The sequence below is a fragment of the Cervus canadensis genome, chromosome 1, assembly GCF_019320065.1.
Source record: "Cervus canadensis isolate Bull #8, Minnesota chromosome 1, ASM1932006v1, whole genome shotgun sequence".
In the NCBI taxonomy this organism is placed as follows: Eukaryota; Metazoa; Chordata; class Mammalia; order Artiodactyla; family Cervidae; genus Cervus; species Cervus canadensis.
Window position 1 is genome coordinate 125,572,575 of NC_057386.1, and position 26,039 is coordinate 125,598,613.

General features: G+C 50.2%; 1 protein-coding gene across 1 annotated transcript in view; it reads right to left on the minus strand.

Annotated features, from left to right (window-relative positions):
- Positions 1 to 1,090: 1,090 nt before the first annotated feature.
- The window catches only part of VPS37B (VPS37B subunit of ESCRT-I), a 30,103-nt gene continuing 5,154 nt past the window's right edge, over positions 1,091 to 26,039 (minus strand). Inside the window, exons 2-4 of the mRNA XM_043441770.1 lie at positions 5,657 to 5,828; positions 3,986 to 4,068; positions 1,091 to 3,301 (exon numbers count right to left, since the gene is read on the minus strand). Coding sequence (XP_043297705.1) covers positions 2,798 to 3,301; positions 3,986 to 4,068; positions 5,657 to 5,828 — 759 coding nt within the window. The 3' untranslated portion in view covers positions 1,091 to 2,797. The remainder of the gene's footprint in view (positions 3,302 to 3,985; positions 4,069 to 5,656; positions 5,829 to 26,039) is intronic.

The window sequence follows — 26,039 nt, forward strand, 5'->3', positions numbered from 1 at the left end:
GTGAGAAAGTGCTCCGAAAACTAACTTCCTGAGCTGGACACTCACCGAGAGGAGGCAGCGTCTGCTCCTCGTCTGCGAGGGAGACAGTTTCAGCAAACAGACCGACACACCTGGTTCTCTCACCAAAGCAAACCAGTGCAGAAGCGTGTGAGCTGACTACACTCACGACCCCAGTGGACACACCTTTCCGTGGAGCCCCCCACCAGTGAGCACACCTACCACTCTGGCTGGGGCTGGGCCCTGGGCCTCCCTGGACGGGTCCTGAGCAGCGTGGCCCAGAGGAGGGGGAGTGCTCAGACGGGGCTGCGAGGAGGAGCCAGGCGCACCGGCCAGCCCCACTGGGGGTAGACTACAGACTTGCCTGCAAGCTTGCTAGCAGCCACTGGGAAGAGACAAAACTGTCAGAGACATTCTCGTAAACAAAAGCAAGTTGCTTTCTCAGCAGAAGCTGCCCCCCCAGAGGAAAACCATGGCGTCTCCTGCCACCCTCAGCACCATGAAGAGAACGACATGTTTAGAGCAGACAGCGACGGCAAAGCTTCGGCAGGGCAGCTCCAGCCCTTGTGCTCCCGAGAAGAGTCCCTCCCAGGGGCACAGAGGCCGCGGCTCAGCTCAGCCGAGGGCCGCGGGCCCGAGGTTCCTCTTTGCACCCTCCAGCAGCGTGTGATGCTGCCACGGGTCCCCTCCGAACACCTGTGGGCGAGCCTCCAGAGCAGGTCAGCCACCGGACTCGATTCTACCTGAAATCAGCGAAAACGTCCTCACCAGAGTTCCCATCGGCTCGCCTGAACCCAGAGAGCACCCTGAGTGCCCTGCTCTGAGGCGCTGACAGGGCAGCCCAGACCCCAAAGGCCCCTTCTGGAGGAGGGACGTGCTTCCGTCTTGACATACCTTGAGAATCTGATTAAAAAACGATGCTGCTCTGAGGGCCGGGGCTCCTGGGCCAGGCGGACACCTCAGCCACCTCCGTGGCCTTCCGTGTCTTAACTTCAACCACCTTACCGGTCCACTTCACTGTCGGAATGCTGACTGCTGAGACGCCAGAACCAGACACATCACAAGGCTCCCCAGGCAAATGAAGGGCGGGCCGTTATTAACAACTCTCTATTTATTAAAAAGGGTCTTACAGCTTTACAGCCACAGCTCAGATGTGGCCCTGGAGAGATGGTGAGGCCAGCTTGGCGGCCTCTTCCCCCCCATCAACGCCGACCGAGCTCACACGTTTGGCTGTGCCCCTGGCAGGGGGCAGGCACCCCCAACGGCGGGGCGGACGGCAGAGGTACGGGGTGGTGGCACCACTCTCGAGGCTGACAGGCGTGGCAGGCCCACCTGATTGGCAGGGCAGTAAGTCGTCCTGTACAGTTGTTCTCTTGAAAAACAGTTAATGATACAGCAGAGTTCAAGTCCAGGAGTAGAAATGTACAGTAATTGAGGACACAGGGCGGTGGCCTTGCCCATGGCCTGCTGGGCCAGACCCCGCCTGGATTCTGTCCTCTGGGCCGTGGCCTGCTGGAGTCACAGGTCCGAGTTCCACCACTCAGCACGGCTTTTTCCGTCAGCAGGTGGAGAGAGGCAGCACCACCCCCAACCCCCTGCCCCAGCTGGGCCCTGGGAACCCGGCACACGTGGCACGTGCAGACGAGCGCCCGGGGAGCAGGGAGCACCCGGGGTGCGGCCAGGGCCTCAGCTCGTCGGCCCCCGTCCAAGCCGAGGGGTGGCTGGCAGCCGTCGCACCCCTGCCCCACGCCCAGCCAGAGGCAGAGAATATTGGCTATGAGTAAGTATCCTGGTTCGAAGTGGGTGGACCTTCCTTCCACCTGCAACACGACAAGGAACGAATGCAGACGAGACCCCCGCCTGGCCGGCCCCTCCCGGCAGCAGGTGGAGCTAAGGCACAGCACGAGCCCGCAGGTGCGACCGTGCGCCGCTTGCACGGAACGAAACTGCGTCACTTCATCTGCATCTCAACCTGCTCAAGACTGTATGTGCATTTTTCCGAAAGTTTCCCTGAATGGTCTTGTGAGTGTCAAAAACAAAAAATGTTTTCTTCCCCAATATAAAACAGGAAAAGTACACACGTAGTAAAAACATCGGAGGAGTAGGTCTTCACAGAAAGCCTGGCTGGCTCGCAGAGGAGGAGGAGGAGCTGGGGACAGCCTCCGTGTGCCAAGCCCAGCTCCCACCCTCCTCCTCACCCGGCCATGACTCGCCGGCCTCTGGACGTGGCTGGGGGCAAGTGCAAACTCCGCAGGCGGCTGTGAAGCATCCAGGGTCGGGGAGGGAGGGGCTGGGAGGACCGCTCGCCCCACGCAGGTCCAGAGAGCACCTTCCGGGCTGGCTCACCCAACCAACCCCTGCCGGCGGCTGCAGTGGGTGGTGGGCTGGGACGCACAGAACCGTCTTGAAAATAAAGCAGAAATGATGAACCGTGCTTATTAAATAAAGCTGCAACGGGAAGACAACGATCCTACATGGGAACAGAGGTGCGGCGGGGGGAAGGGGAGGCTTTTCCCCCCAAACTCAGGGGCTCATCAACACAGAACAAGAAACCATACCGAGAACACACACCAGCTCGACCACAGTGATGTCGGGCCGAGCCCCTGCGCAGCTGCCTCGGTGTCCAAAACCAGGGTTCTATGTCTATGACCACTGACCTACAGCGCTAAAACCACCCAGACGCCCTGCCCCAGGCACCGGAGCCCCCGGCAGAGCAGCCGGTGCCCACAGCCTCCACCTGTGTGTGCGGAGCCCCAGCTGGCGGGCGGCGAGGGAGCCTCCCCGGGAGGATGAGGGCCGCTCACTGGAGGATGAAGCCGGGCTGGTGTGGGGGCAGCCGGGGCGGGGGTCTCTGGGGCAGCGCTGGCGGGTACGGTGGCGACACAAACTGCTGCGCGGAGAAGCCCTGCTGGGCGGGGAGGCCCCCTCGGGGGGGCAGGGGCGGGCACTGCACAGCCGGGTACGGGAGGGCCTGTCCTGAGCCCATGGCGGCGGTGAACGGCGTGGCTAAGCGTCCTGCAGGCGCCGGGGGCGGTGGGGGCGGGATGCGCCGAGGCACCACGGAGGGGGGCCCGCTGGCCTCCGGGATGGGGTAGGGCAGGGGGGCGGCAGGGGCCGGCTCAGGCACCCTGGGTGGCAGCGGGGTGGGCGCGGGGGCCTGCGGCAGTCTCTGCCCCTTCAGCACCATCTCCTGGAGCTTCTCGATTTTGACCCTTCGCATGTGGGCCAGTTTCCGCTTGCTCTGATAGACGTCGATGAAGGAGTCCAGAGGGAGTTCTCCATCGAGAAACTTCTCAGCCATGTTCTGAAGGAGCAGGAGAAACTCAGTCACGGGCTGGGAGGGTCAGCCGTTAGGGGAGGAAGACCCCCCTCACCGACCAGGGCAAGGGGAGACGGGGCCAGCTTCCTCCCGACACCCACCCCTTCCTCGCTGCAGACCGTGGCCCACCCAGGACAGGGGCCAAGAAGAGAGGAAGGCCGGCCCTGTCCGCCTCCCGAACCACAAACTGGGCGGGCAGCAGGCCCTGCGAGAGCTGGCCTTCCAGCAACGGGGCCCGAGACCCCCCGTTTCCTTCCCTCCACTGGCTGCGACCTCACACGCTCGCCCCGCGCAGGCCGGGGGGACAGGAAGCTGCTCGTGCCCACGAGGACCGCCCCGCCCAGCGGGCCATGGGGCCACACGGCCGAGTTTGGCACTGTGCTGCCTGCCCAAGTGTGCCACAGCGGCTCAACTTTTGACCCCGATTCGTTTCCTTATCACTGAGCAAGGCTCCAGCCTCAGGTGCTCGGCGGGCCATGCCCACAGGCTCCGCCCAGCCAGCTGACTCGGACAGATGGTAACTCAGCCGCCGGCACCCACAGGACAGGTGCGGAGTCACAGGAAGACCTGGGCGCCCCGCGGCTCCCCCGGACCCCTGCCCGGCGCGCTCCTCAGCCCACAGGCCCGCCCGCCCCAACCTGGGGTGTCCCCCGGGGCTGCCAGAGTTACCTCGGTGTCTTCCTCAATCTTGGCCCCTTCCGCCTGCAGGAGCGCTAAGAGGGTCTCCAAGGAAGCGCTGCTGGACTGTTTATCTGGAAGAAGCGGGAGGCACGATGCAGTCAGGGGGCACCGGCAGCCCCTCAGAGATCATGTCGGCCCCCAGCCCCTCGGAGCGACACGCCCCACACCCCACGCCCCCTCAAAGAAAGAGTGCACTTGAGCTGGAAAGGTGACAGGAGAAGCTCACCGAGTGAGCGGACTTTCCAGGAAGCAGAAGGGAAGGTGGGAACATGCAGGAGGGGGAGGAGTGCCCGTGGCGGGGCGGCGGGGCGGCCTGTGCCCGAGGGAGAGCGTGTCACCACCCGCCCCACCACACGGGGCGGCCGCTGCACACCTGACCTGAGCCTGCCACCACCCCGTCACTTCCCTGGGATTTCTGAAGGGCAGTTCACATAAATACCTAAAGCAGACACGTCTTCAGTGTGTGTGTATAAACCCCCCACCTCAACCCAGACCGAGACAGAACGTTTGCAGAGGCTCCAGCCCCGCTCCCGAGGTGCTGACGTCCGCTCTCCAGGAACGCTGCCTGGTTCTGAGCTTCACCCAAGTGGCCTCACAGAGGGCGCTCCGTGCTGGCCTCTCTTGCTCAACACGTCTCTGAGACCATCCGTGCGGCGGCACAAACGGGCAGCTCGTGCCTTTCAACGCTGCCTGGCGCGGAAAGCTGCGTGCCGCGACTTACCCATCAGTCCAGAGACGGGTGTTTAGATTGCTTCCAAATTTAGCTCTTACAAATAAAGCTACAACGAGCACTCGTGCGTGTATCTCTTGGTACACGAACGTCCGCTTGTGGGGGAGACGCCCGCCAGCGGGACTGCGGAATCAGAGCACGCGCGGCTCCACCGCAAAGGTGCTGACAAGCAGCATCTCCAGTTCTCACTCCTCCCAGCACCGCAAGAGCCCCGCGTGCCCGCCAGCACCGTCATTACCAGTCTTTCCACCTGTACTCAGTCTGGTCAGGCCTGTTACAGTACACGTTTTTTACAGTTACAGACATACAGGGATCACAGTGTCGGATGGCCCTGAAGTGTCACTAGAGAGGGATTTTTTTAGCCTTCTCTCTCATGCCACGCTGCATGATACGTGAAGTCTTAGTTCCCTGGTCAGGACCTGAACCCAGGGCCATGGCAGTGGAAGCACCAAGTCCTAACCACTGGGCCCCCAGGGAAGTCCTTTTTTAACCTTCTATGAATCTCAGGGTTTCCTTGAAAGCTACTCAGGCCTCAATGCTAGTCAATTCCTATGTCGCTCTTCATAATGGCTGCAAATTTAAGTGTGACATTAAAATAAAGTATCCCAGTGAGGAATCTCTTTCAGCGTTAACTGTGAGGGCCAAACCTCACAGGATAAAACATTAGGTGTATTATCGTAATTCAGAATATTGCCTTTTTTTTCCTATGCTGTTTGGAAAAGGTGGAGTCTTGTTGAAAAGGCAATCAAGTCTCTTTCTCTAAACTGGTGACACAATCCTATATACAGATGGTTTCTTGGCAGCAGTGATCACTGTCTTAATCTGAAACTGTTCCCTAAATAACATTTCTTTCCTGTTTAGTGCAACAGCTTGAAAACGCACCCTTCCATCGGCTCCTTATTTTTGAAAGATCACCCTAAAAGAGTTACCTAGCTTGGTCTTCTTTATCTGATAGGCTTCAAAGAGCACCTGGAGTTCTTGGTATTTCTGGGTCAAATGAGCCTTCCGCGAGTCCAGCTGGGGCTGGTAGAGGAGGTTTCCTTCTGCCAGGCTCCGGTTGCTGGCCAGCGTCATCTCCTTGTTGAGCTGAACATTCTGTGTCTGAAAGGACCATACAGGGTGATGAGAAGCAGCGTGTTAACCCCCGAGCACCATCCCCAGGGCCACGGCACCAAGAGCTTATGTTTGGCTGGGCGGCTGCTCCCAGCCCAGCTCCAGCCCTAACCTTGGACACTGCTGTCCATTCTTAAAGAGCAAGGCCATTTCCTCTCCCTCTCCCTCTGGCTGGGCTTTGACCTGGGGCCTGTGAGGCTTTCGTGCCCGGAGCTTCGCTGTGACCAGAATTCCTTACTGCTGCCACTGTGCTCTTAGAAGTGACTGGCTCTAAACATTCGGAGCTAGGCTTTTCCTAAACAAATTGCTGCTGCCCCAGAGAAGTGAAAGAATCACTTCTTCTCAGAGGAGGGCCAGTTGGCATGGTGTCAATTCAGGCTTAGTCACCAGGATCTGAGATCCAACATGAAAGCCCGAGATCCTGGGAAGGAGCCTGCTCAGGGGCGCTGTTTCACTCCGTCCTGTGCCCACCTCGGGCTCTGCATCTGAGCAGAGGCCCAGCTCCTGGTCACCTGTCCATCAGTGCCACCGGCCCAAAGACGGAGGCGGGGGATTTATCTGCCAACAGGGGTTCTGGGCATGCAGGGGGTGACAGGTTGTGTGGGGGTGGAGAAGCCCACCTGGACCTCAGTGAGAGGGGTAGTGGGGAGGTCTGAGAAAAGGTGCGCAAGTCCTAAAGAAACAGAATCGAAAAGTACACCTGAATAAAAAAGCAAAAACACCGCGTCGTGCGTCTAGTTCAGTTCCCTTTCCCCTCGCTGGCTGGTGGGCGGGGCCCTCCACGGCCCGCAGCCCCCTCATTCCCTGGATGTGAAGACTCCTTTGCCCCGGCCTCGCTCAGAAACGCTCCTTCAGCCCCACACCAGCCATCCCGCCGTCCACCCTGTAGTAATACTGCCTACACCCCATCCTACCCCACCCCACCCAGGCTATTTTCGTTGCTACTTCCTTCCTCCTGCTTCTCTGACTGTCGATTCCTGGCCTCGTTGCCTCGGCTCTGACCCTCCCCGTCCAGCCATACCGTTTGGTGCTTGTGTAGAGTTCCCAGTGCACACACACACACACGTGTGAGAACAAAGAAAGATCGTGGGAGGCCTGGGGACGACCCTCTCAGTCAGTCCAGTCGCTCAGTCGTGTCCGACTCTTTGCGACCCCATGGACTGCAGCACGCCAGGCTTCCCTGTCCATCACCAACTCCTGGAGTTTACTCAAACTCATGTCAATCAAGTCGGTGATAACATCCAACCATCTCATTCTCTGTCATCCCTTTCTCCTCCTGTCTTCAATCTTTCCCAGCATTTTCCCCAGATTCTCTCCTTTGCAGACACCTAATCTGCATCTCCCCACCTGGATCACTTCATGGCAAATAGATGGGGAAAAAATGGAAACAGGGACAGACTTTATTTCCTTGGGATCCAAAATCACTGCAGATGGTCTTCAGCCATGAAATTAAAACACGCTTGCTCCTTGGAAGAAAGGCTATGACAAACCTAGACAGCATATTAAAAAGCAGAGACATTACTTTACTGACAAAGGTCCCTACAGTCAAAGCTATGGTTTTTCCATGTGTGGATGTGAGAGTTGGGCTATAAAGAAAGCTAAGCTGCTGAAGAATTGATGCTTTTGAACTGTGGTGTTGGAGAAGACTCTTGAGGGTCCCTTGGACTGCAAGGAGGTCCAACCAGTCCATCCTAAAGGAAATCAGTCCTGAATATTCATTGGAAGGACTGATGCTGAAACTCCAATACTCTGACCGCCTGATGAGAAGACGTGACTCATTGGAAAAGACCCTGATGCTGGGAAAGACTGAAGGAGGGAAGAGAAGGGGATGACAGAGGATGAGGTGGTCGGATGGCATCACCGACTTGATGGACAAGAGTTTGAGCAAGCTCCGGGAGTTGGTGATGGACAGGGAAGCCTGGCGTGCTGCAGTCCATGGTGTTGGCAAAGAGTCGGACACGAGTGAGTGACTGAACTGACTGACTGATCCACTTGGATGACAGGGCAGGGCCCTCAAGATTAGGCTCAATTTAAAGAAGAATTTAATTTAAAATAGAAAATTAAGCCTATAGCTTAATATAGTTGAACACTATAAATCTGTGCAGTAGAAACACTCTCTTTTGCTGTTGTTTTTAGCCAGAAAAGAAAACGGGGGCTGGAAAGACCTTCCAGAGGACTGGGGGAAACAGAGACTCCAGTCTTGAATGGCACAAACAAAATTTTGCCCGTATCAAGACCCAGAGGAAAGGAGCAGTGACCCCTACAGGAGATCAAACCAAAACTACCTGCTAGAGTTGGAGGGCCCCCTGTGGAGGTGTGGGTCAGCAGGGGCTCACACAGGGATGGGGGCACTGGAAGGTCCCCCTTGGCATAAACCTTCTTGGAGTTCACCAGTAACCCTACCATGAAGCCTGTAGACCCCAGGGCTGGGTGCTTCAGGCCAAACAACTAGCAGGGAGGGAAGGCAGCCACATCCATCAGCAGAAAATCGGATTAAAGCTTTGCTGAGCAAGGCCCTGCCCACCAGAGCAAGACCCAGTTTTTCCCATCACCAGTCCCTCCCATCAAAAAGCCTCTTAGCCTCATTCATCACAGGGCAGACAGAAGAAGCAAGAAAAAACACAGTCTCACAGCGGCTAAAACAAGCCCTATTATAGAAAGTTAATCACGATGAAAAAGCAGAAAGTGATGTCTGAGATGAAGGGACAAGATAAAATCTCAGAAAAACAACTAAATGAGGTGGAGATAGGCAACCTTCCAGAAAAAGAATTCAGAATAATGACAGTGATGATCCAGGATCTCAAGAAAAGAATGGAGGCAAATATTGAGAAGATGCAAGAAATGTTGACCAAAGACCTGCAAGTTTAAAGAACAAACAGCTGAATAATACACTAGAAGGAATCAACAGCATAATAACTGAGGCAGAAGAATGGATAAATGACCTGGAGGACAGAAGCATGGAAATCACTGCCACAGATGAGAATATAGAAAAAAGAATGAAAAGAAATGAAGACAGTCTAAGAAACCTCTGGGACGTTAAATGCATCGACATTCGCACTATGGGGGTCCCGGAAGGAGAAGAGGAAGAGAAAGAGAAAGGAGCTGAGAAAATACTTGGAAGAGATAACAGCTGAAAACTTTCTGAACATGGGAAAGGATTTCCTCAACCAAGTCCAGGAGGTACAGAGAGTCCCAGGAAGGATAAACCCAAGAAGGAACACACTGAGACATATGGTAATAAAACTGACAAAAATTAAAAGACAGAGATAAAATATTAAAAGCAACAAGGGAAAAATGACAAATAACATACAAGGGAACTCCCATAAGGCCATCAGCTGACTTTTCAACAGAAACTACAAGCCAGAAGGGAATGGCATGATATATTTAAAGTAATGAAAGGGAAAAGCCTACAACCAAGAATACTCTTACCCAGCGAGACTTGCATTCAGATTTGATAGAGAAATCAAAAGCTTTCCAGATGAGCAAAAGTTAAAAGAGAATTCAGCACCACCAAACCAGCTTTACAACAAATGCTAAAGGAACTTCTCTAGGCAAGAAACACAAGAGAAGGCAAAGACCTACCCAAAATAAACCCAAAACAATTAAGAAAATGGTAATAGGATCATACATATTGATAATTACCTTAAATGTAAATAGACTAAATACACCAACCAAAAGACATAGACTGCTGGGTGGATGAAAACATGTGCATGTTATGCACTTCTACTTACCACATCACTGCCTGACCCCACAAATTGTATATAATTATTTTATATTGTTAATCATGTTCCCATTATGGCTTGCAATTGTAATTATCTTTTATTTTTTGTCTGGCTATTGATTGTGAAAACTGATAAATCTCTTTTACTATTGTGATTATGTAACTATTACTCACTTAATACCATTGTATCATGACTGGTCAACAGAAAAATAACAGAACTCTATATATCACCAAGGAATACCCTGGTGGCTCAGAGGATAAAGAGCCTGCAATGTGGGAGAACCAGGTTCAATCCCTGGGTCGGGAAGATTCCTGGAGAAGGAAATGGCAACCCATTCCATTATTCTTGTCTGGAAAATCCCATGGACGGAGAAGCCTGGCAGGCTACAGTCCATGGGGTTGCAAAGAATCAGACACAACTGAAGTAACTTCACTTCACATATATCACCAAAACTAGGATCCAACAGAAAAACCTGTAATCACTTTTTGAAATCCAGATGCATATCAGAATCATCTTGAAATTTTCTGGAAAATTCAAATACTCAGATATTGCTTTTTTTTTCTTCTTCAGAGCTCCAGATATGTTTCTAATGAGCAGTCATGTTTAAAAACAACCAGATTGTATGATGATCTTTTACTTTTATCTAGTTTGTTTCACTTTTTCCATTTCATATTCAGTGCTCCCATTTCACTTAGTTTATGTTCTCCAATTTCTCCATCTCTCTTTTTCTGATGTTCTTTCTTAAGCCTTTATCAAGTGCAGTAGAAAAGCTTTTGTATACATATAAATATGTATAATATATATATTTTAGAAAACTTGTGAATTTTTGCCTAACTAAAAAAATTATGACATTTTGATTCCACTTGTTTGACTTAGTATGACTAGACTGCTAGATTTCTGATTAAAAAACAGATATGCAACAAGCAACAAAGGTTTACTGTCCAACACAGGGAACTACAGTCAATATCTTGTAATAACCTCTGATAGAAAATAATTCCAAAAATAATGTATGTGTATTTATATAACTGAATCACCTTCCGTGCACCTGAACCATTGTAAGCAAACTATACTTTAATAAAATAATTTTTTAAAGAACAAAACAAAAATAAACCACTGTACACCCTGGAAAACAGCTCAGAAACTCCTTTTAAACAAAACAGGCAACTACCATACCATCCAGAAGTTGTGTGCTTTCGCATTTATTCCAGAAAGGTGAAAGTTTATGTTCCCAAAAAAACCCTGTACATCAATGTCCAGAATGGCCTGCTATGTAATCAAAACCTGATGCCACCCAGGTGTCCTTCAGCAGGTGAGGGGATTCGTCACAGCGCGCCACCCACAGCTCAGCAGGGCGCAGCCTGGGAAGGACAAGCTGCTGAGACACGCGGACGCCTGGGTGAAGACCCAGGAGACTCGGCCGAGCAGGGGGAAATAAACGACGACTCACGGGGCACAGACTCCGTGATTCGGTATATACAACATTTCTTGAAATGACAGAACTACAGAAATGGAGACGGATTCACGGCTGGGGGGAGGGACGTGGCTGTCAGAGGCAGCAGCAAGCTCCTCATCGCCGTGGTTCCCTGCTGTTATGGGCATCAAGTCTGGTTGGTTGTCACTGGGGGAACCTGGGTGAAAGGGTACACGGGATCGCTGTGTTATTTCTTACAACTGCATGTGAATCTACAATCACCTCTAAATTTGAAGTGTGAAAGTGAAGTTGTTCAGTTGTGTCCAACTCTTTGCGACCCCATGGACTGTAGCCTACTAGGCTCTTCCGACCATGGGATTTTCCAGGCAAGAATACTGGAGTGGGTTGCCATTCCCTTCTTCAGGAGATCTTCCTGACCCAGGGATTGAACCCAGGTCTCCCGCATTGTAAGCAGATGCTTCACTGTCTGAGCCACCAGGGAAGCCCAAATTTAACGTTTAGTTATAAGTAAATAAACAAACTGCTGAGGGGCTTCCCTAGTGGTCCAGACTAAGAATCCGCCGGCCAGTGCAAGGGACACAGGTTCAATCCCTGGTCCAGGAAGACCCCACATGCTGCCAAGCAACCAAGCCTGTGTGCCCCAACTACTGAGCCCGAGCTCCAGAGCCCACGGGCCGCAACGACTGAGCATGCCCGCCCTGGAGCCTGGGCCCGGCAGCAAGAGAAAACAGCAACGAGAGAGTAGCCCCTGCTTGCTGCAACTAGAGAAAGCCCAAGCGCAACAATGAAGACCCAGCATGGCAAAAACCTACATCTAAGACAATAAACAAAAATAGACTGTTGGTGAGATCTTCTGCTCCTACTGGTCTCATCTGCCGCACAAGAAGGGAGCAGAGGGGCTCAAGATCACAGTCCAGACCCACCACCCCGGGGCAAACTGTCATTCTGACTCAATCAGCTCTGTGTGTAATAAACTCTGAGAGGAACAGGCATGTTTCTGTCCTCAGATCGCTGAAAATGGAACAGAATTCGTCATACCCTGATCTCTGAGCCTGGGGTGACCTGGCCCTCACTCACTCCGTCCCGCCAGTTCCAAGAACCAACCAAGTTCTCCCCCACGAGCCCCAGCTTAGCGCCCTGTCCACAGAGGCCTCCCCAGCTGTCCTCTCTACCACCCTCTGTCCCAGCACCTCGTTTCTTTCCTGTCTCTGGTGAGAATCAGTGAGCACCATGCCTGTGTTCCAACTCGCTGCCAGCCCCTCTGGAGCGCTGACAGGCAGTACCCTGTCGTCTGCGGTGGGCCACACACCCGGCACACAGCGCCATTCGGCAAGGATCTGCTAAATGAGGCAGAGGGACCCTCTCGCCCCCAAAAAAGTCAGTGACGTGCAGTCAGGTCTGGCCAACAAGGTGGGTAAAAAAACACAGAGTTTAAAAAAAAAAAAAAAAAGAGCTGTGCTTGATGCCCCAAATCCTTTATGCAAAAGATGGGCTCCCTTAAAAGAGCTCTTGGAGACTTTGTGGGGTCCCAAGACCCTCTGTGGAGGGTCTCACTCACCCTGGATCTAAGGGTGATCAGATCAGGAATTTTCCCATGTCTTCAGAGCACCATCAAGCGCCACCACCTCCAAGGGCCACCCTACAACGGGGCTGTCTGTGTCAACCGAGTTCCCTGAAGGGGAGGTGTGCATGCTGTCATGTCTGACTCTGCGACCCTATGGACTGAAGTCGGCCAGGTTCCTCTGTCCATGGGATTCTTCGGCAAGAACACTGGAGTGAGTTGCCATTTCCTTCTCCAGGGCATCTTCCCAACCCAGGAATCGAACCCCCGTCTCCTGCATTTCCTGCACTGGAAGGCAGATTCTTTACCACTAAGCCATCAAGGAGGGAAGGGGGATGTTCACAAATTCCCCATGCCCAGACCATTCCTGGAGTGTCTTCAAAGCCCCCGGGTGATCCCAATATCCAGCAAAGCATCTGGCCTCACAGCTCTGCCCTAAAATGTATCTATGAATAAAGTGTATTTTCCTGGGACCCAAGTCAGGTCACACCCATGGCTACAAGTCACACACAGGATGCACGGAGGCAAACTAAAACTTCAGCCCACAGGGACGACTGTTAAGCTGGCTGTTTTCTCTTCATCCCCGAGTGTTCAGATGTTTTCACATGAACATCAGGAAAATCTCCAATGGCCTCCCAGGGCACATCTGCAGTACTCTCTGGGGTCAGGCCGGGGGCAGTACTGTGGAGACAGGTGGCGAGGACAGTGGCTGAGGTGGGGAGAAGCCCCTTTCTTCAGCCTCTGACAAAGCTCTTCCAACACAACCGTGGGCAGAGAAAGACCTTCCTCCGTGATGTTCCTCTTCATCATCCCAGCTAAGGAAAACTGGGAGGAAGTGGCCAGCCTTGATCTATCATTTGCAAAGCAAAGGTGGGGACAGGACCTGGGGGACTGCACACAGCACACTCAACAAGGCTAAAGCAGCAGCCACCCCGGGTGATGGGCGACTCAACTCTCAACCTCCTGTCCTACCGACCCGAGGACGCCGGCAGAGGCCCACCGTGCAGGGCCACAGACCCTGAAACTGAAAACAGGCTCCCCACCTCCTGATGGTTCCTCATGGTCCTTTTTCTTAACCATAGAGAAATCTTTTCAGGAAATAATCTCTCTGTGGTAACGAAACATTTTTATACGTCTGCTCAGTTTCACTTCAGCTTCCTTTTCCTTTTCTGTTCAAAATCAAAGAAAACTGAGATGGGTGATGGCAGCATTTACAGTTCAGTTCAGTTTACACAGTGACTTCTGCCCATCGGTTCATCTGTGAGCAGGACTGTCAGAAAGGATGGTCACCCGAAGCCTACAGCGACCTCTCAAGGGTGTGACTTTTTTTTTACTTTCCTCTTTCAACTTGTGTACAATGTGTGAATCACTGCAATAAGTTATGTATAAATTTACAGTAAGTTATGCTTTAATTAAAAAAAAACTGTTAGATATTAATAGAACCAGAAGGACAGAGGCTCTAGGGAGAGAAGCTGCCTTTGTTTAAAACAAATAAACAATGAAGGTCTTTTACATACACTTGTCCAGGCTGAGTGGAGCTCCCCCTCTCTCCTGGGGGGCTCACACATCACCAGAGGACATTCTCACAGAATCCACATGCCACCTCAAACGCTCAGGTCATTATTTACTTGAAGGACTGTGGTAAAAAAATAAAGTTGGTTAAAAAAGACAACAGACCGAAACCCCCCTCTGGTGACACAAGCGGTATTACAGATGAGAGGCGCGCGGGGACAGCCCGGGAACCCGCCTGCGCCCCGCTGTCCCGCGCTGGGTCAGGGTTCAAGGTGCAGTGAGGGCATGTCGTCCAAACCAGATGCTTCTCCGGTGTGATGTTCAGATTCCAGCTGGCTGGTCGGCCCCTTCAACTACACCTGTTCCTTCCTAAACACTCGGTGGGTACACGTACCGATGTTTCCAAGCTAAACCTTTTTATGGAAAAATACTGAGTGGTCCCTTTCTCCCACTTTATAATATAATCCTTATCATAACAAAGTTGATGACGTTATTGAATTATGTTAGCAAATTTCAACGAAATAGATGGAAATCTTCAGTTGTATTAGAAGTCCTAAACGCCCAAAAGCCAGGAAGGATTCAGAATCTATGCTGGGAACTAAGATAACAACACAGGTTTGGGACGAGCCTGGTGGTCCAGTGGTTAAGAATTCGCCTACCAATGCAGGGGACGAGGGTTCGGCCCCTGGTCAGTGACAAGATCCCACATGCTCTGGGGCAACTAAGCCTGTGAGCCGCAGCTACTGAACCCGAGTGCCACAGCTTGAAGCCCATGCACCACAACGAAGCTCTCTCGTGGGGCCAGCAAGACCTGACCAGGCAAAATAAACAAATATTTAAAACACACCTCTGCCTTCTTACTTACTGCCATGCTCAGAAGGCCTAGTACTTATACAAAGTCAACGATCCCATTTTATTTAACAAGCAAACATCTTGTCTGGTAGATAAAACACTCTTCGCCAACAATTTTGCTCATGCTGCTCCCTAGCCTGGAACGCCCCCTCTCCTCAGATCCCTGCCCTGGCTACGGCTTTGGGCCTCTTTTCGACCTCAAAGCGCCACACTCTCACTCACGGATCGCCAGGCATGAGGCATAACCTACACACCACTTGATCCATACACTTAAAAGTGTCAGACCCCACGGCAAACTGCACTGACCCTGGGGGGGTGGTCTACACCCACTACCTCCTTGTGAAGAACCCCTTTATTAAACCCCTGGAGTCCCCTAAGCTGCGTGCCCCCTGTCCTGCCAGAGGCCCGACTGATACACCTGAACCGGCTTTCCCCATAACATGCAATGGCACGTGGGCTCTTGCCTGCGGCCTCACTGAGCACACCTCTGGTCTTACTCTGCGCTGCAGTTCACTGTGCTTATTCATCTGTTTACTCGTTCACCTGAAACAGCGTTTTCTGAGGCCCGGTGACATGCTGGCTCTGGGCAGGGGAGGTGATGGACGTGGATGAACAAGCAGGCAGAGACCCTGCCCTCACAGAGCGCCAACCGACTGAAGACAAATTAAACAAAGTCACGCCAGCACTACCACTGTCTCACGACTCCCGGGAGTGACCGGGGTTTGCAGTGGGCTGAATGGTGGTTCCCAAAAAGAAATGTCACGTTCTAATCCCTGGAACCTGGGAATGTGACCTTTTTCAGGGAAAGGGCCTTTGCAGATGTAATTAAGTTAAGGATCTGAAGATAAAGAGATCACCTTGGAATATGTGGGAGGCCCGAAATCCAATGACAAGTGTCCTTATATGAAACACACACAGGAGAAGACGCAGACGGGAGGTCATGTGAAGACAGAGAAGGGGAATGAGTGATACGGCCATAAGCCAAGGAGCCAGCAACACCAGGAGCTGGAAGAGGCTAAGCATGGATTCCCCTGCCAGAGACTCGGGAGGGAGCGTGGACACCCCTGATCTTGTACCTCCGGCCTCCAGAAGTGTGAGAGTGTAAGTTTTTCTTGTTTTAAGCCACCGAGTTTGTGTAATGTGTTATGGTGTCCACAGGAAATGAATCCAGGCCTGGAAACTTCCACTTCCTCTGGAGATCCTCTCTCCATCCTGCTCTGAGTCCCAGGGCGGGGGTGGGGGAGCTGCCTGGCTGAACCAGAGCCGCTGCGTGCTTTCTGGTTCCAGCTGGACTCGGGCGATGGGAACTGAGGGTGAGAGGAGCCTGAAAGGCGACGGGGTTCTCTGGGCCCCCTCCCCCTGGGGTGGCTGTCGGTGACCTCCGCCCCCACCCCCATCCAAAGCAGCCCTCTCCCTCCTTCTCTGGTTCTCCACACGCTGCTCCATCCCTCAGGCCTGGAGGTGGGATGTGCACACCTGTGGCCAGTCCCGCACTGGCCCTGGGGGGGCCTACACCCCTCCCCCCAAGCTGAGTGCCCCATCTTGCCAAAGGCCGGACACACAGAAGTGGAATGGCTTTTCCCGGGACATACAATGACATCTGAGCACATGCTCAGCCTCCTGATGAGAACATCAGGCCCCTGAAGAAGAGAACTGTGTCGTGTTCCCTCCCCGTTGCCCAGAACGTGGTGTGGGGCCCAGGTCACCACCAGCTAGCGCTAAATACTTGTCCCTCTCAACCTGGAGGACTCCCGACTGCTGCGGCCTCGGGCCACTGCCTGTCAGCTGTTAAAACCTTGCCAAGCTGTTCTGAAGATTAGCTTCTTTGAATGATTATAATAAATTTTTAAACAGTTAACGTCACAGATAAATGCTCGTTATTGCAAATCACCAGGCGAAACTGTCTGCACCGGGAGGGCTAACAGTTTGGAAGTGAGACGTAAGGGGAGGACACAGATTATGATGGTTACTGCTCTAAAGCACAATCAATCACCGCCACGGCGCAGACATCAGACACGCAACACGCATCTGGAGACTCATCAGACACGGGTCAGCTTCATACAACCCCTCCTCTTCGGCTGAAATTCAGCCCTCCTGGAAAGCCTGTTAGAATGTGGGAGTAAAGTTATGACTGTGATGGCCTAGAAGCCACTTACTTCACATCTTTTTTTTTTTAATCACTCATAAACTCCAGTACCTAGACTATTGAATCATGAGAGCCACCAAACATGTTTCAACACAGTGGTTGGCTCATTTCATTCATTCATTCAAGAAATACTTAAGAAGCACCATTACACGCCAAGCTTAGGGGAGGCAACAACCAGAATACAGCCTGTCCTCCTGAGCATCAGTCTCTGTGTCAAGACCTCCTTGGAGACAGGCCATGGGAGCTGACCACCACCCAACTCCAGAGGGAACCATTCACTCTGCACTGCGGCTTGAAGCCCTGGCTGCATTTGCTCTTCAAATAAAAGGGCCAGGGAAAGAAAATTGGGGGGGGTGGGGGGTGGAGAGTTAAACAGATGTGAATTTAAAGATTTAAGTAAGAAGAGTTCCTGGTGGTGACAGGAAAGCGTCACTTGCCTGCACCCGTTCACTGCCCAGTGGACATTTACTGAGCACCCACTGCACGCCTGGGGCTGTGCCACCTTCTCGTCACCTGTTATTCTCCATCTAACCCTCTCGGTGAGGGTGAGACAAATCTGTTCCCATTTTACTTGGGAAAAAGGAAATTCAGTCCTGGGGAGGTTGAAGAGACCACCGCAGTCACAAGTCCCAGGAAGGAGCTCCGGATCTGGGACCTTCAGTGTGAGGACATTCAGCCCCAGCGTCTGCTATATGATCATGCCATCGACTAGGCCACAGAATCCACTCTCCTGCACGGAGACCAGTTTACCACATCTACCACCATGTCTGTAATTTCCAATAACCACCGAAATTCCCTTCCTATTTATGTCTCCTATTTATTTCTTTATGAGGATATTTCAAACACAGAGCAAAGCAAAGTATAATGAATTTCTGGGTACCCTTCTCCCGGGTTCAACAACCAGCAACATTTGCCGACCGTGTTTCATCTGCCTGTACTCCTCACTTTAGGGAATGTATTTTAAAGCAAATCTCAGCATAGTATATTTCACCCTTAAGATTAATATGTATTTGTAAGGCACAAGCACTTTTATCACCCTAACTACAATGCCATAACTACACTTACTAAAAATTCTTTAATTTCACCTTCTGTACGGATCGGCCTGCATTCCTCTACGAGCATTCTGCCTCATCTGTTTGAGTATCTGAAGTCACTGATATAGGAAAAGCAGAATGAATGTGTGACTTTACCACCCCTCCACTTTTAAAACCAACTTTTAGAAGGCTGAGTTAGTGCTTCAGCAAACTCCAAAAACAACCAGCAGGCTTTTTTTTTGGAGGTATCATTATTAGGTAACAGATTTTTTAACCAGCTGTCGTCATTAATCTCTCCAGTGCTCAAGTTGTCCACAGCCAGTGGGAGGAGATACCTTGAGCTGGCTCTCAGGCTGACACCCCCCCCGGGCTCTGACAGCTGCCCTGCTCTCTGATGAACAAGACATCCCAGACCCACCTGTATGCAAGGGGCCCCCAACCCAGACTGGTCCTTCTCAAAGACATACTGGTTCCTTCTGGTGGGAAATTCATTTTGATCTTTTCCTCTCCAAACAAAATTATGTAGAAAATTATTTTTAATACAAAGATACAGAACGAAAGAAATCTCAGCCTTTGTACTTCCTACTAGGAACATTTAGGTTGCATTAAGACTTTAAACACAGCAGGTTTAGGGATTAGGTGATAAAAAGGTCAGCATGCATTCAGCCAGGTTAACCTCATTTCCTTTAACTGTGCTATACTTGATCTAGTTCACCAATTAATTTTAGGGTAGATTTCACCAAAGCTGCATGCAATTTGAGTTTGGGCTTATATACTAAAGGTCATCAGAAAACCCAAATTCATCTTCCATTCAGTGAAAAGACATTCCCAGTGATGCACTCACTTTACCAGAGTCTTCCAATTAAAGACAGCCTCTCAGGAGGAGCCTGTAATCCAAGCCTACAATATCCCAGAGGACACTGGCAAATGCAACCCAATGTGGCTTGATTTAACCCAAGTATTCCTTGAGTTTTTATGAAAAAACTTAACAGCTGCTGAGTTAGACTGTTAAACATGCTAACGAAATTAAGAACCTGAAAAAACAAAATACAGTTAAAGAACTGGAGAACATTCTGAAACTGCTCTAAAATACAAGAGTCTGGTGGGCTGTGTGAAACCATCTCCAAGGCTACAGCCTACTCGGGAAAGGACATGTGCCGCTGCTTATCAAATGTTCCACCAGAACCACCACTCAACAGAATGCATTAGACTAAAAAAGACAGCTATTTCTGATGGCAGACACCAAAATCCTTCTTGCTGAGAGAAACCTGCTGTCCTTAGAAAGCAGCAGACGATGGATACAGACTCGACCAATTCCTTCCATATGGAGCTGGCTCGCCATCTTGAAAATTGAGTATTATTCACTTTAAGTACAAAACTGAACACAGAAATGAAAAAAAACTAGGCTTGAAAATAAATGGACCAGCTCCAGGGAAGAAGTCAGTGGTCTCAGCGACACACAATTTGATTGTTTTCTACTTCTGATAGGCACAGCATACCAGGGTGTTCTGCTGGGCCTTTTTTTTTTTTTTTTTTCCACTAGAAGACTTACTTCCTGAAATTTAGAGGAAAACTAAACAAGATGTCCCCACTTCCTGGACTTGTGTGGACAGCTGTGCCAATAACAAATGTTACTTTCCTGGTATCACGGGCCTTGTAATTTCTGGGGACTCATGGTGGAGACAGAGGGGGTGAGGAGCAGAAGGCAAGATGGGACCAAAACAGATCACAATGTTACCTGTCTCTGTCCTCCATCTCCTAAAAGCAAGGGGCTTGGCACACCTGGACCCATCCTACTCCTACAGAATCAGAACCTCACCACAGGTGAACCGGAAAACACAGAGAAGCCCTCATTTCATACTATCAGAACCAGTCAGCTCAGCTGCCGGTTATCTGAGCAGTTTGGTTAAAGTGGTAACTCACTAAACACTTAGAATTTTACAGATCTTATCCGTGTTTTTCATTTAAGGCAAAGGTCTTTTCTTAGTGATAAGGTCCACTACTAGCTCAAGTTTCAAAAGCTCCTTGCCCAGACCACAACCTCTCTGTGGGGAACTTAAAAAAAGACACTGGACAAGCAAGATGAAAGCAGAATCCTTCTGGAATCTTCAGTTTCCCCCCATCTAGTCCATACCTAATTCACTAGCTTTGTTTTTTTCCTCTAGTGAATCACCTGTAAGCCCTCAGCTTACAGTTTTGTTTTATTTTTTTAAGTTTTTTCTGATGTGGACCATTTAAAGCCTTTATTGAATTTGTTACAACAGTGTTTCTATTTTATGTTTTTTGCTTTTTGGCCATGGAGGCATGTGGGATCTTAGCTCGCTGACTAGGGATTGAACCCTCATGCCCTGTACTGGAAGGCTAAGTCTCAACCCTTGGACCTCCAGGGAAGTCCCAGCTTACAGTTTTCATGCACGGTTCATCAGTTGCCATGGTATTTAATGAAATCATGTAATTACTATAACAAATAAAATCAGAGTGAACAGGTCTGAGAGCCAACACACTTGACTACGGGTAATTACTCGGTGTGGGAGCAGAAATGCCTGGCGCATCTGATCATGATTGGGGGGGAGGCATCAATCATTGTATCTGATGAAGGGCCTGGAGAGCGCCAATTACTAGAACACTTTAGTTAAGTGGAGGGAGGTCAACTAATAGCTTCTACTGTAATTTTAAAATCCAGATCCCTCCTCCCCTTCCCAAAAGAAAGCAGTCTATGGAAGACAGAACTTCTAAACTTTGCTTTTCTTATTAGTAGTTCCTTGCCAGCACAACCAACCAAAGCGTTTAGTTGTTTAGTAAGAGCTTTGAGGTTTTCCCCTCTTGGTCTCCTCTTAACCACAATCTACAAGAAAAGTAGGTATGAGAATTTTCTGGGATTGTCTTTACACAGGTGCAGGTAAGAAAACGCCTCTCCAGGAAGATCCCGGGTGTGTATTGAGACTACATCTTTAGAAGATTTTGCTTTTACACATAAAATATATCATGACATGAAATTTCCAACACCTGACTCAAAAATTCAGTTTAAGAGATAAGGTTTACTTTCACATGACTGAAATTATTCATCTTCTGTTCAGTATGAGAAAATGTTATTCTAATAATAAGATTTTTTTTTCTAGTCTGTGGGTAGAGAAAGGGATCAGTCAAAGGAGAATCAGTTACTCTAAGTTATTCTACTTAAATTTCATACACACACACAAAAAAACTGCAATTATAAGTGATGCAAGCAATAGGATTTTTAACTAAAGCAATCACCAGATACTTAATAATTTTTTGAAAATAAGTCATTCTTAAGTGTTGATATTTTAATGGATTTATGTTCAAAGATGTTAACTGCAATATAAATTATGAAAGCAAAAAAAAAAAAAACCCAGTACCTAAGGGACTAGTCACATAAATTGTAGCATCAGTTCAGTTCAGTCACTCGGTCATGTCCAACTCTTTGCGACCCCATGAACCACAGCAAGCCAGGCCTCCCTGTCCCATCACCAACTCCCAAAGTTTACTCAAACTCATGTCTACTGAGTTGGTGATGCCATCCAACTATCCCATCCTTGTCGTCCCCTTCTCCTCCCACCTTCAATCTTTCCCAGCATCAGGTTCTTTTCAAATGAATCAGTTCTTCCCATCCATCAGGTGGCCAAAGTATTGGAATTTCAGCTTCAGCATCAGTCCTTCCAATGAATATTCAGGACTGATTTACTTTAGGATGGACTGGTTGGATCTCCTTGCTGTCCAAATTGCAGCATACCCACATGATTAAAATATAAGCCGCTAAAAATCATGTCATGTAAGAATCTTCTGACAAAAAATAAGTGCCGAGAGCATAACCTCATAGATAAAAAACAAGATAAAAACTCTACATGCAAAATTATCCCAGTGGCAGAAAACATAAAGAAAACATATAAAATGTCTAACAGTGTTTATCTCTGAGTGGTGGTATCACACGTGACTATGTATTTCTTCATAATTCTGTACTTTTTAGTTTTTCTATAATATAAATGTTAAAAATGCAATTTTTAAAGGTTTGATTAATTGGGATCAGAAATTTTACACACTATATATACTTCCTTGCCTTCTCAAACAGGGAGATGAAAATAGGACAGCCTTTGATGGGACAGAATTATAAGTATCAAGTAGCCATAGTGCCCTCTGGGATAAAAACATACTTCTGGGCCATGGAAGCAGATGGCTACATTTATGACCTTAAATAAGCAGTTGCCGAAGTATGCCCCAGGGAACCTAGCCCCACCAGACTGATTAAAGTGTGGGAAATACTGCAATACATACTATTAATAACTGTAAGAGACAAACCAAACAAAGCAAAGCAAAAATAAAACCCCTCTTATTTAACCAGATTCCCCAAATTTCTTTACCATGGAATCATTTTAATTTAATCACCATCAAAAGCCATGGAATTGGGCAAACCCTACCCTAAATCAAACAGCCCCAACCACTTCATTAACAACTGTTGAAGCTTTATTTACTGGGCATTTATTAAACTGTCATGCACTGTGTTCCACAGTTTACAGTCTTATTTAATCCTCCAAACATCTCCCAAGGATATCTTAATTCTCTCATTTTAAAGATGGGGAAGCCAATACTTAGGAAGGTTCATCCGTGTCCCAAGTCTCCTAGCAACCCAAATCCTGTCTTAACCACTATGCTTAACAGCTGACCCTCCATTTTTTGAGCAGCTTCATTTATTTCTTGACGGTGTATCATCGGCTCTACTAGTTACCTCCCACACCCTGTAAAACCCTGCCGCTGACAGACAAGCCGCAGGACCCAGTGTGTCGTTACCCGAGTTGTGCGCAAAGCAAGACTCGGCCGACCGGGCCCTGAGTTCAGGGTAAGACTCCCTGCTACGAGATTCAGGCTGCCTGAAAAAAATTTTTTCTCTTCCATCTTCTTTCAGCCTTCTAACTGATCTCTCTGCTTTCTGGTCTTACCCCCTCAAATCCATCCTCCTCTGGCTGCCTGAATCATTTGTATGAATCACCAAGTGTGACCACACCACTCCCAGGCTTAAACCCTCCCGTGACTGGAAGGTGAAGCCCGAGCCCTTTCAGTAAGCTTGGGACGTCTGGTTTCTGCCGGCCTCTCTGACCACGTCCCCTCATGCCCCGCCCTGGCCCCTCCAGCAAGGCCTGCCACAGTCCTGCGCACACGCTCTGTTTCCTTCCTCTGTGTCTCTGCTTGCAGGGCCTGGAAACCCTTCTCCCTCCTCACCTGCCTAACACACCCTTGCAATCACAGCTCCTGAGTCATCTCTGCCAGGAAACACTCCTGCGGATCACCCCCAGCCCTGCAAAGGCTCTCTGGGTCTCCCGCCAACTAGGGTGTGCCCTCACCCCTACCGTGTCACGTGCGCATTGGGATCGGCTTACGTGTACCAGCGCGATCCTCAAAGATGAACATTCTGTGGCTTAGCGGTTTCACATCCCCAAGGTGCTCCATGAAGGTTGAGTAAATGCATAAACTTCCTTGACCTCAGCTGTGCTCGCATTAATGAAAGCCGCTTTCTGAGGGCAAACGTTATTTAGCACTTACTCTGTCCCTCTGCCAAGCCCAGCCCTGGGCTACAGTATGAAAATAACCTCAAGGCGCCATTAGCTAATCTTGGAGACAATAGAAAATTTGATTGGAAAGGGACATTCACTATGGCACTGCTTGTAATGTAACAACTATTCGAAATCTGCTTTTCACATACACTCTTTGGTACGATGGACCATGTTGCTCACAGTTGCTCACAGAGGTGCGTTTAAAAGCTTTCCCCTGGTGTACAGCGAGGTAACCTACTGGCAAGAGAGCTCCACCCATGGCTCTCCTTTCCCTCTTCCCTACAGAGAAACTCAGAATCTTCCTCCGTCTTCATACCATTAGGGAGGATGGTTTTCCTGAATGATGATGGGATGTGAAAACCCCCTGGAGCTGAGGAAGGAGATAAACCAGCTAGAACTCTTTCCCCAGTGTGTTCTGAGCCTCAGCAATCACACCCGTGAGCAGAGGCTGACACACAGGTCATTACAGACAACCGGGCACTGCTGCCTGGCGTGGTCCGCTGAGCAACTGTCTGCCAAATACTGTGACAAAAGCCGAATCTACGACCAAGCTGACTGGGCTCTAGAGAACCTCGATTCTGCACATGTCGTGAGGTTCCTCTTGACCAGTCTGGACAGCACAGGCAGCGCAAAAGGATGCTGACTTGTCTGTAAAGTTGAGTTATCAGACCCGTTTCTCCTTGCCCCTCCATGGCACCTCTTTCCTTCTCCCAACCCACCAATGATTAGCCCAATGGCCTTTTAAACTTTTATGTTCGCCTTGATGTCAACAAGTGCTTGCAAGGCGTTACCTCTCAAATTTATATCTCTAAGCAAACCATCCCTGAGCTCCAGAACTGCAGTCAACCGCCCCCTGCACGCGGCCATGTGACTGCCCGGGCTGACCCCATGCCAGCTCCCACGGCCTCAGGGACCCCCGCCCCTCCTCCGGCCTTGCGCTGGGCCCTCCTTTTACTCGCTTCGCTTTCGCTTAAAGCCCAGCTAGCTCCACTCACTCAGGAGCACTAACTGGGCACAGCCTGTGTGCCAGGCCTGTACTAGGGTGCCTGGGACACAAAAGAATGGAGCCCCGGGGCGAGACGGAGACACAGGAAGCTGGTGACTTACCAAATGTGGGTCAAGTGCCACCGAGGAGGCAGAAAAGAGGCTAAGGGGCCGTGTGTCTGTGGCTGAGCGGGAAGAGTGCTTGGAAGGCAAAGCTGACGGGGCCCCTCAGTGGGCGGCGGGGGTATAGCACCACGAGGGTGGGAAGGGGTTTGGCCAGCTGGTCTGCATCTCCCCTCCCAGAACTCTGGCTGGGACCCTAACCTCTTCTCACCTGGTCTTCCTGAACCCCCCACGCCAATCCAGCCCACACTCTGCAGCCCACACGGTCTTCCTGAAGTGCTCCTCCGATCACACTGCTGCCCCGCTCCAGAGTCAGGAAACTCAGTGCTCCCCAGTGAGCCACCACCCAGCTCCTGCCCGGGCTCTCGGCCTCGCCAGCTTCATTTCTTGTCACTTCCCTTCACACTGGCAAAGCTGACCTGGTAACTCACGAGTCATGAAGTCTGCCCCGGGCTTTCCTGCTCGTTGCCCGGGCTCAGCCGCCTTCCTGAGCCCCCACTTTTGTCAAAATACAATTTAGAGAAATAAATACCTAATTGAAGACGGTGGCTCCCTTGGGGGTAGGGGTGGCGATCACACTCGGAAGGGAGCAGAGAGGTTTGCTCTGGCTCGGTCGTGTTTTCTTCCTAAGCGGCTGCCAGGTACACAGATGTTCCTTGTGTCATTCCACACCCTTGTAGGAATTACTGTATTTCATCACTTATTTTCTTAAAGCTTACCCGCCTATCAAAGTCCATCTCTAGCGGTAGGAACCTAATCTAGCCAGAAAGCCCCTCTTCATCTGACATTCAATGTTATTTACAATTCATGTGTGCCCTCTCTCTTATTCTTCCTCTAAAAAAAAATAAATGACTGTGGTAAAATATACACAACATAGGTCTTTCCTGGTGGCTCAGCGGAGAAGAACCAGCCTGCCAATGCAGGAGATGTGGGTTTGATGCCTGGGTTGGGATGATCCCCTGGAAAAGGAAATGGCAACTCATTCCAGTACTCTTACCCGGGAAATCCCATGGACAGAGGAGCCTAGTGGGCTACAGCCCATGGGGGTCACGAGTCATACACGACTTTCCGACGAAAACAACAGCGTACACAACGTGAAATTGACGGCTTTAACCATTTTGCAGGGCACACTTCCTGCAGAGTCACGTGTAAACTGTGTGAGTCTGGTGTGCTGTCACCACCACCACCGTTCTCATCTCCCCACCTCTCATTCTCTCTTGCACGGTAGGTGTTTGTGCACTGAATTTCTCTCCTAAGTTATAACACAGT